The 10974-nt window shown below is 51.0% G+C and overlaps 1 protein-coding gene and 1 long non-coding RNA gene across 2 annotated transcripts in view; one reads left to right on the top strand and one right to left on the bottom strand.

The window, feature by feature from the left end:
• Window positions 1–2659: 2659 nt before the first annotated feature.
• Window positions 2660–4199, top strand: LOC136299560 (uncharacterized). The gene is made up of 3 exons (XR_010723524.1): window positions 2660–2715; window positions 3158–3389; window positions 3496–4199. It is a non-coding gene; the product is annotated as an uncharacterized lncRNA (long non-coding RNA).
• Window positions 3918–10974, bottom strand: part of CFAP77 (cilia and flagella associated protein 77) — a 56587-nt gene continuing 49530 nt past the window's right edge. The window contains exon 6 of the mRNA XM_066201300.1: window positions 3918–3986. Coding sequence (XP_066057397.1) covers window positions 3918–3986 — 69 coding nt within the window. The remainder of the gene's footprint in view (window positions 3987–10974) is intronic.

Raw genomic sequence — 10974 nt, 5'->3', positions numbered from 1 at the left:
CGGCCAGTCAGCTGCATCTTGTCCCTCTTCCAAAGCCGCCCTTGGCCGGCAGCTTGGAGGCGACCACGGAGGGGAGAGCCCCCCCTGGGGCAGCCCGGCTGCCAGCTGTCGGGCAGCGGCGCAGGCAGGGCCCCCGGCACCTCCTGCCCTCGGCCCTGCAGGCTCGGGGCCGCCTGCGATCGGGGCAGCGGAACAAAAGAACTTCAGAGGAGGACAAGCCCGGGAAAAAAATCAGCATCAGCCCCGGACCCAGCCTGCCCCCACCTCGGGGATGGAACACGCCCGAGCTGGGGGCTGCTCATCCTCCCTGTCCCTGCTCTGCCCTGCCTCCCTCCCGGCACAGAGAGGGGCTAGGGTAGTTTTGCAGTGTCCACCATCCAAGGCTGGGCCAGGTGTCCCTTTGGACTGGAGCAGAGCAAAGGGTGTGCAGGAACTGGACCCGGTGAGAAATGGTGCCAAGGCCCCGGTGGGGTCTGCCAGCTCCTCGCAATGTTTGTGTTGGTTCTTGGGCTCTGGCAGCCTCCCTATTCAACCAGGAGACCACAATTGGGCTGGAAATTTGCACTGGGATCAGGATCAGCATTGAGGTTGTATTTGGGACCAGGAATGGGACTGGAAAAGGCAGCAGGGCTGGGAGTGGGATTGGAATCAGGATTTGGATCAGCCATGCAGGGACAGGTTTGGGCTGCTGAGTCTTGCTCTTGAATAAAGCACCTACCTTGAAGTAACCACAAGTCCCCCGATTAGACCAGCTTCCTGATGATGTGCAAGATTTTGGGGGATATTTGTGTGGGGGTTACAATCCTCCTCCCAAAGCAGGTTCTGTATTGTGCCATGCCCAGCCAAGCCCCTGGGGACAGATATGTCACTCCCAGGCCCTAACTGGGGCTCCCAGCAGCTACAGATGCACTGCTACTCATGTTCTAATGACACTAAAATTATTATTACTATTATGACTATTAATGCCATTGTTTTATTAAGTTGATTCAGAACTAGACTCCCCAAGGCAGAAATTCTGCCCATATGTGGCGACCCCCCTACATCACCAGACCCTGGACAAGTGGGGTCCCAGTGATTTTTCTGTGGCTCCCAGCATAAACAGGAAACCCTGTGCACACGCCACTGAGCAGGGCACACTCCTTCCCTCTGTGTGTCTGCCTGTAAACCCTGAATTCCACACTGTTCCTGTTCACAAATACATCAGTCGAGAGGAGATCCCTGATGCCAACTGCATTCACCTCCTCACAAGCCTCAGTCACAATCCAGGGGTGGATTTAGGACTGTGGCAGCTTTGGGAGCTGCTGTTCATCCCACCCCGCTGGGTGCTGCTGATGGACAGGGCTGGGCTCTGCTGGTTCCTGTCACCAGTGCAGGTTTGTCCCTGGGGCCAAGGGACAGGGCGGCCCCAGGTGTTCCCAGAGGCTCTGGCTGCAGAACGCCCGTCACAGCTGGGCCATGGCGACTGAGCAAGAGTTAATCCAGAAACATCTGCTGGCGATGCACAGCCCGGTGTCCGGGAAGGGTCTGGCTGAGGGAGGAATCCCCGCAGGCTCTGCTGCACCGAATCTCCTCCCGAAGGCCGGCTGGGTGCTCGGGAAGGCCGTGCCCAGCGAGGGATGCTCGGCGGCTCCATTGGGATGCTCCGGTACCCAAACGAACGCACGGTCAGGAGAGAGAGGAGGGCTCGGGGTGGGGGCAAGAGGCAGGACAGGAGGGGGACAGCCAGCCGGGGGCGGCCGAGCCGGGGAGGAGCCGGGCCCGGCGGCGGGGAAGCTGCAGCAGCGGCAGAGCCCCGTTACCGGTGGGTGTCACTGCAGGACAAGGAGCGGGGGCGGCGGGGGGCCGGGACCCCGCACGGGGCTCCGCCGGCACCGGGGCAGCAGCGGGGACACGCTGGCTCACGGCTCGGACGGGGCACGGTCGGGCCGGGGTGCGGGTGGGTGCAGGGGCAGCGCTGCCCCTCGCAGCCCCTCCGAGCTGGGGACATTTGGGGCACGACCTTGCCCAGCATTTCGGGGGCACTGGGGCAGATCTGTCGGCTCTGAGCTGCGCTGAGAGGTGTCTCCTGAAAGCACTTTGCTTATTTGTCCGCTGATTTTCGGGTTTCTGGTCTCTTTGCTGGTCTCCTGTGCCTGTCCCAACCAGCAGCATTACATTGGCTTGGCTCACACCGTTCTGTGCCAGCTCTTCCCAGGCAGGCAGGACTCTCTGGAGGTGCTTCCATCCCTGAGCACACCCCAGGGACCTCAGTGGCTGCTGCAGGAGGACACATACGCTGTGACTCGGCTGAGGGCTGGATGTGGCTCCCAGCAGGCAGAAGGACAAACCCCGTGCCTGGGTTTCTCACACTCTCATAAACAGTGTCATTTTTAGCAAGACAAGTCATTTAAGGCCCAGCTTCCTCCCTCCCTGGGGAGGTGGGAAAGGTCTTTGGTTATAATCCACCTCTGCCAGCTTGGCAAGCCCTGTTGTTATCCCCCTCATTATTTTAGATGGGTTTTATTTAGAGGCCTGTACTAAAAAGAAGCAACCACATACCAGGGTTTTCCGGTTTGGAGCAGGAGACTTTGTTCCTCCCTCAGCTCAGGTGTGGGCAGGGTGGAGTTTGTTACAGCTACTTCCTTATAAAAGGGCAGGTTGAGGTACAAGCTGCCCTAAGGATGGGGTGTGGGAAGTGCTGGAGCAACTCCTGGGGAATCTTCGTTGTCCTGAGGGGTAAGAAAAGCTGCCTTTGCAGTTACTTTGTTGTTTCATCTTGAGCAGTGCAGTGTTATAAGGAACTCTTCTTATTGAGGTTTGGGGTTAAAGATTTGGCTGGAAACCTGAGGGGCAATGGGCCCTGAGCTCAGCATGGGTTCTTCATGTCCTTTGGCTGCTGCTGGCTTTATGTAGGGCTGGGCTAATCCTACTGCCAAGGTGTGGGGGGCAAAATCACGCTGCCACATCCATCTGAGCTCAGGATGCAGCTGGGGCTGCCCAGCACAGCAGATGTCACCTCCCAGAGCTCTGGGGTGACCACACCTGAGTTCTCCAAGCGCCAGTGGGAGGGTGATTATGAAAACTGGGAGATAGTTTGGCTTAAAAAGCTGGTAAGCTCTAAGCTGTAATGGTAGATGTGAGAAGCAGACTACATAAGAGTTATTAATTGTTCCTTTAGCAACAACGGAGATCCACAATTTAAATAATGGCACTTTTAACCAAGTGGTGTTTGAGGTGAAATGCTCTGCTGGAAGAAGATGGATTCCAAATGTGTTGGTTCCGGACTGGACCTGTGCAGTCACCTGTGGGTTTGGGTGCTGTGACGTTGAGCTGGTGTTGGAAGAGTTTGAGTTTGTTTAATGAGTACTTGAAGAGGCTCAGCCCTGAGGGACTCCAGCAGCTATTGCAGGGTGAGTGTGGAGCTGGCTGGAGCCACCTTAAAGTAGAGGCACAGCCTGTGGTGAGGCCCCAGTTTGGCAGAGCACTCAAAGCAGGTGTTTGAATTCCTTCACACAGGCAAGAGCTTTGCTGAATCAGGCACTGATGGGAAGCGTTTTTTGGCAAAGAAATGAGGACTGATGAGATATTACAGATTTGATATCAGCTAGGATATGGCTGCAACCAATCTATTTGTCCAGAACCAGCAGGGAGGGAGCCTGTGCTGCCTTCCCTGTGGGGCTGTGCTGGTGTGAGCACTGCCCTGTTCCTGAGTATCATGAGAATTGTGCTCTTCAGGCTGTGCTGTGCACCTGACACCAAGCAATGAACAGACAGAATCGTTCCTCTTACGTTTATGATTTATTTGGCTACATCTGCATTAGCATAACTGTAAAACCTGAAAGTCTCTTGCATGTGGAATCCCAGGGTCCAAGGGCTGTGCCCAGCACTGTCCTTGCTGTGGGGGCCCTCTGGGGAAGGGGACCACTCACAGGCACTCCTCAATGGGAGGCCCTGAGAGCCTTTTTACGGGACTCAGGGTCTGGAAAAGTCCTGAGATGAGGCTCAGCCTATGAGGAAAGGAGCAGAGAGAGGATTGGTTACAGCCAGGAGCCAGCCACAGAAAATAGGTTGAAGCAGACAGGGAGGAGACTGTAGATTGCACAAGGGCTTTTGCCTGACTGGGAGACATTGCTCCAGCTGAAGTTAAACACTTAACCTGCTTAAAACGAGGAGCAGCTTTCTGATTGACTTCAGGAGATTCTTATCCTGCTCTAGCAACAAAATCCTGTAATTTTATTATGGTGTGTTTGTTGTCTGATGTTTTCAAAGGCTGCCATGCCCTAAGGTGGGCCCTGAAATAAATATGGCTTGTTTTCTACAACACAGGACTGGGGTGCTTCACTGAGGGGCCAGGATGAGCTCAGAGCTCCCACAGAAATCCCTGGTGAGGTCAGGGGCTCTTACATGACCTGCCCTAAAAACACAGAAGCAGCAGCTCCCCAGGAATCACCTGTGAGTGGGGACAGGGTGTAAAAATGCTCATGGCACTAAACAAAAGGGAAGTAATCTGGGGGTAGAAAAGTCCCAGGGCCCTTTGGGGTGAGCAGTGTGGTTCACACACAGCAAACCTGCACAGTGACTGAGACTGGAGTGTTTTCCATGGGGGGCCAGGGGCTCTGCCTGCCCCAGCACAATTCCCTGTGCCATACATCTGCCTCGTGCGGCTGTGCTGAGCTGCCTCCCGCTTCCCCCACCCTGCTCAGGCTGGCTGGATGTCAGGTTTTGCATATGTAAAAATACAGAGCAGTCTTTGCCCTGAAAAGCTTGCTAGTGATCTCATTAATCAAGACAAACAAAGCATATTTAGCTATTCCCCCTCTCTGGAGGAAGGCGTTCAGGTACTTAAATATGCATTTGAGTGCCTAACTTCAGACAGCTGTTTCTGGATGTTTTTGCTTTCTCACAAACACCAGCAGTGACATAACCCCTCTCTGGGAGGGAGAGGTGGGGAAGGTAGAAGGGGCTGCTGAAGTAGGTGGGTAACCCCAGAGAGCTGGCAGGGACAATTCTGGTTGTTCCAACTCCAGGCTGCCACAAAAGATGCAGCAGTTTTCCCCTTGGAGCTGGGATTGTTAGAAAAATCCAGTGCTTGCAGGTAAGGACAGCTGAGCTGCTTCTCTTGAATATGCCTCTGCCTTCCTGCCATGCTCCCTGATCCACCAGTGCTGGGGACTGGGCACAAGGACATTTCTGCCTGGGATGGGGCTGATGCCATAGGAGAGGAAACAGTTTATTCACTCCGATCTCGGTACAAAGCTCCTGGGTGAGAAATGTCCCACTGAGGCACAACTGGCAGTAATTAAAGTGAGCAGAGCCTTGAGGAAGTTGTGAGGGATGCCAGCTCCTGCCCTCAGCATGAGTGAGTGGGAAGCACCAGGTGTAGGACAGGGGCAAGTGCTGCTTTAAAAAATGAGAAACCCTCCCAGTCATTAGAGTCCAGATAAGGGTGTCCTCGGGTCAAAGGTCTTATTATGATAGAGACTGGTGTTGAGCAGTCAATGCCGGTGATGAATCCTCATCCCTGATGCTTCTAATTAATATTTTAAATGATGAACCCAAAGGTACCTCCTCTAGAGACAGCTGATGATCTTTGCCATTACTCTGCTGCAGTTATGGGCTGTTATGCCAGGATTTTGTTTGTAGCACTGGCTGCAGCAGGACAGGAATATGGTTTGTAGGGAAAAGCTGAAAGGTTTCCCTTGCAGGATGATGGAGCTGCCACGGGCTCCAGGTGCTGCTGAGGAGCAATGTTTTGCTGCTGTTCATTGCATTTGTTATTGATAAATGAAAACCTGCAGGACCCTTGCAGCTGGGACATTGTGATGTCAGTGTTTGCTTCACAGAATTAGAGGGGCAAGAAAAATAATCACCATTCCTAAAACTCAAATATATATTTGGGGGTTATTATCTTTAGGGTTTCACAGTTATAATAATGTGTTAAATCGGAGGACACATTAAGGCAGGTGTGTTAATTGAGGGCTGGTAAATTGCATGTGAGATGCAGAAAGGTCAAGCTGGTGCAGGGCAGTCAGAGCTGCACTGATGGTGCAAACCCCTGAGTCTGAGCAGGGTTTTTGTGGGTGCTGTAGCTGCTGGACACTGTGAGCACCCTTGGGTGCAAAATAAGCTCAGCTTGTGGGGGGAATTTTAGTTACTAGAGCTGCATTTAATGGTTTGTGGTGACTTGAGAAAGAAGCCGTGAAAAGGCCTGAAGAAAGTAAGGAACAGCACCAGGCTGGAAAGATCCATGGAGACTGGATGTCCCTGCTCCTCTCCCAGCACCTGCCTGGCTCTGCCCACCTGCTCCCAGGCAGCTCCCCAGCCTTGCACCATTTTTCACTTTAACAACAAAGCTGCACCGGGACTCAGCCTTGTTCCTCCATCATCCATTTGATCGAATCCTTTTAGCGGGTGACAAAACACTTTCTGTGCTCACTTTACAGGAAACCAATCTCTATTATTTTCTTTTTTTTTTTTTTTTTCCTATCCCAAACCCTCCTTCATTTGCAAGAGTCTAACAAATCCTGGGCCTTATTTTTTCTTTTTTTTTGTTTTTTGTTTTTTGTTTTTTTTTCCCCTCTAAAACAACACAAAACACGAGGGGTTTTTTTCAGGAAAGGGAGGGAGGAGGGAGTAAAATAAACAATACAGAGAGGGGGTAGGGTGCACACACCGACGCTCAGCGTGCCGAGCATCCCTGTACAGACAAAATAATAATAATAAAAAACCCACCCCGCGCGCGCGCACATCGAGATGCAAATGATTTTTTTTTTCTTTTTTCTTTCCTTTTTTTTTTTTTTTTTTTTTTTTTTTCCCCCGCGAAGCCACCGCTTGTAAAGCTTGACAGAAAATAATGAGAAACACTAAATCTTTTATAAGGTCAACACTCAAGCAGCTGTCAAACAAGAAAAGAATTTAGCGAAAGATCCGCAAAAACTTCCATCGCCTCATTAAATCCAACAGGGCCGGGGCCCGGCGTGGTGAGGAGGCACCGGGGCGCCTCCGTTTTGTGTCAGTAATTTGCGGCGGAGGAAGAGGGAAGACGAAACAGCCAACGCCAAAGGGGCCTTGGGGGAGGCTGGGGAATCGTTAGTGCGCCAGGAGCGGCCTCGGCTCCTAATTGGAAGCATTGGGCATTATCAACGGAGGATTTGCCTCGGCTCCCTGACAGCTCTCTAGGCCTGGAATGATAGCCCACTTGTCAGTGTAAAAGACCATTAAAAACAAACCATTTTGATTTAATTGGAGGCGGTGTGCTGGGGGCCCAGGTGAGGCGCTTCATCAGCCGATGTTGGCTGCTGATGCCTTTTTCCCCCTGTATTGATGGCTTTTTTCTTTTTCCTCCCCTCCCTTTCAAAAACTGTCTAGGAAAGAGAAAGAGGTGCTGAAAGATCCTTCACAGCCGCATCGAGAGCGGCTTTCAATAGGGTTGTCAACAAATGCCATGACAAGTTAGAGAGAGGCAGGTACTTTTAAAACAGACGTTATTCTGTCCAAGATGAGCTGTGCTCAGAGGTGAGTGTTGGATTATTAGGGTTACAAATAATGTGGCTTTTCCTGCCAGGAGCGTGCTTAACTGGCTTAACGAATGGGGTTGATTTTTCTCTCCCCACCGTTCTAAGAACAGAGGGAAATGCAGGACAAGGGAGCCTGGGCTAAATGATCTTTATTTGCTTCAAGCCCAGGAAGGTTTCAAACAGTGCTTGGCAATTTTGGGCTGCTGTTTTTAATGTCCCATGGAGATTTGAGTTGGGGGGTTTTTTTGTTGTTTTTTTTCTTCCCGAAAATAATAGCCACAGATATTTGCTGGGGTTCACTGGTCATTTGGTCTGGACAACAGCATCAGGAAAGAAGAATTAACCCACTGGAGCTGTAACCTGGTGTGTGCCCCCCACCTCCCTGGCAGATGTTTCAGGGTCAGACCAGAGCTGGCAGCTTTCACGCTGACCTCATGTGCTTGACACCTGAATCCTGACCCTTTTCATGCCAGGCAAGAGTTTTACTTAAAGTTGTCTTGATAAATAGCATCTCTGCAGAAGTCAGAACGGGGCCATGAATGAAACCCCAAATCCATTTTAAAAGCATTTCAGTGGAACTGTGCACTGGAAGCAATGGCAGGTGCTCACCCCATAACCCAACACAGTTTGTGTGTGGTTTCACCCTTCCACAAGCTGTGAGCACCCAAAATCTGTTCTTGCATGGGTGAGAATCTCCAGAAGAGTGGTGGGAATTGATTGCCAACTGTTCCTTGTGCTGCCTTTGGATACTGGGGCTTGGTTGCAGGTGGAGCCTGCCCTGGAGATGATCTAGGCTGTACAGCTGCACAGGAGGGAGTTGTTTTCCCGTGTTAATCAGGAGATGTCCAGAGCAATGGAAATGGCAGAGGAGTGATGGTCACTCTTAGTGAGACATAAGGAAGTGCTGAGCGTAGCAGGTGATGGTTTTTACTAAGAGATTCAACTGAGATAAGATATAAGAAGTTTTTTTACAATGAGGATGTTGAAATACTTGGATGTGTTGCCCAGAGTGGTGATGGATGCTCCAGCTCTGGAAACGTTCAAGGTCAGCTTGGATGGGGCTCTGAGAAACACAACCTGGTTGAGGATGACCCTGCTCACTGCAGGGGAACTGGACTAGATGGCCCTTAAAGGTTCCTTCCAAGCCAAAATATTCTGTGCCAGAAAGCAGCATTGGATGGCATGAGAGGTTAAGTGTCCAGGACACAAGGGATAGTAGGAAAACTTGGATCATGAAAATGCTTTGCTGTGATTTGAGCAATTGTATTGCTGGAATTTTTGGCTCTGGAGGCAAAACAGGAAAACCTCCAGAATCTGCAAGGAAATGTAGTGATGGGGACAGGGACCCAGAGCCTGCAGTTAGCCATGGAATGGCTGTGGGGTGGGAAGTGACATCTCTCTCTGGGCCCAGAGGGGACATGCAGGGATGGTGCCCAGGGCAGCTGGGTCTGTGCTGCCTCTTTGGAACCCTGCAGGGTGCTGTGGTCTCTCTTTGCATTGTGCCTGCCACAGGCCAGCGATGCTGCTTTGGATTGTTACTGCAGGGCCACCAGCTCGTGTCACTTGGGCCATTGAACAACCATCAGCTGACAACTGATTTTAATTCTTTTTAGTCAGCCAAGATCCCAACTGAAGGGAGGATTGATCTGGTAGTGTGGTGACAGGAAGCTCTTGAACTCACTGCTTTATCATTTAAACACTATTTAGGCCCCAGGAGAGGAGTTTTATAACACTCCAAGTCCCAGAAGTTTTTCTGCCCTCAAACCCAGGAGGACCAATGCTGCACCTGAACAGCCAGCCTTGTGTGCTGTGTGTATCAAGCCCAGGTTACTTAACCAGAATCTGTGGCTTTTCTGACAACACAACAGCTGCAAGATTACATGAGCTGTGCTTGTCAGTTCAGCTCTATAGACAAAAATAGAGGTAAGGCATTAAAAAAAAATGCGGAACACTTTTGTGTGTACATGTTAAACCTCGACTGTTAATTCTGACGAAGGATCAGGCTGTGAGCAGGTATCGGATCCCTGGTGAGAATCAAATTCCGGAGCCCAGAATTTTTTTTTGCTGCAAAGTTTATACAGTGGGGATTCCTCTAATTACTTTCAGTGGAAATTTACCTGACAGAGCTTTCCCAGGTAATGCAAGGCATACGCAGGAGAGCCTCTCAGCCGTTGACAGAGCCTTTGATTTTGTGCCAGGTTGCAAATTAAGTCTTTTGCCAAGGTACCCGAACACTTGCTCGTCAATTGCTTATCGCTTATTCATATCGCGCGTTTCATCTGCTCGGGGAGGCAGCGCACGGTGACAAAAGTCTTGTCCAAAGTTGCTGCATTTTCTTTCCTTCCCCTTGCTTGGTCAAGTAAACAAGCCCACCTGAGTGTCTCTGTGAGCTGGGATTCTCTAATGAGCAAAGGAAGAACCTTGGTGTGTGTCAGTGACAGGAGGTGCACAGAGCTGTTTTGACACGTTGGTGAATTCTGTCCTGTGTTGATGCTTTGTTGCCACCTGAATCCTTCTTGACTTGAAATATATTGGGGGTGGCCGACACTGACTTACTGGTTTGGATAATGATTATCAGACATTCAGATGGAGGTTGCTGGAGCCTCACCCTGGCCTGGCACAGGTGGAGATGCTGCATTTGGGCAGCGATGTCCTTTCCAGAGTTTGATTGACACCATTCTGTCTGAGCCAGCAGGTGAGGCGTGACACAGGGACAGGACACATCCACTGAACATGGGGGACAGGAGGCTGAGAGAATTGGGATTGTTCAGTCTGGAACAGAGAAGGCTTTAGCGTGACCTGAAGGGAACTTACAGAAAGATGGGGCAAGACTATTTATAAAGGCCTGGAGTGACAGGACAAGGAAGAATGGGTTCAAATTGAAAGAGAGTAGCTTTAGATTAGATACTAGAAAAAATTTTACCTTGTGAGGGTGGTGAAGCATTGAAACAGGTTATCTGGAGAAGGAGTGGTTGCCCCATCCCTGGAAGTGTTCCAGGCCAGGCTGGACGGAGCTCTGTGCTGGCTGGTCCAGTGGAAGATCCCTGCTCTTGGCAGGGGGGTTGGAACGAGATGATCTTCAAGGTCTCTTTCCAACCCAAACCATTCTATGATTTATGTCCATGCCAAGTGCCTGAGAGCACAGACCCTGGAGAATGCAGTCCCACATCTACAAGTAAACTAAGTTTGGGTGCACAGTCCCAGCAAAACCTGAGCCCTGGAATTGTGTCACTGCAGGCAAAGCAAGGCAGAGGCTGTTTGCTTTGGGGGGTAGCTGAGGAAGAGGAGGGCAACAGAAACATCTTGCTGAGTAAGGAGTTAACATCTGCTTGGTTTAGTTAAAAAAAAAAAAACCAAACAAAAAATCCACTTCAATGCAGCAACTTTCCCTAATGAACTGCTCATCAGGCCAGGACTGGCTCCCTGTGACCTGCTTATCTTGGTGAGCTGGGGGGCCCAGGAGACCACGGGCCAGGTC

This window comes from Chamaea fasciata, unplaced genomic scaffold (assembly GCF_029207755.1).
Source record: "Chamaea fasciata isolate MVZ Bird 193981 ecotype frontalis unplaced genomic scaffold, bChaFas1.0.hap1 SCAF_20, whole genome shotgun sequence".
Classification (NCBI taxonomy): domain Eukaryota; kingdom Metazoa; phylum Chordata; class Aves; order Passeriformes; family Sylviidae; genus Chamaea; species Chamaea fasciata.
This window is presented reverse-complemented; position numbering and strand designations above follow the sequence as displayed.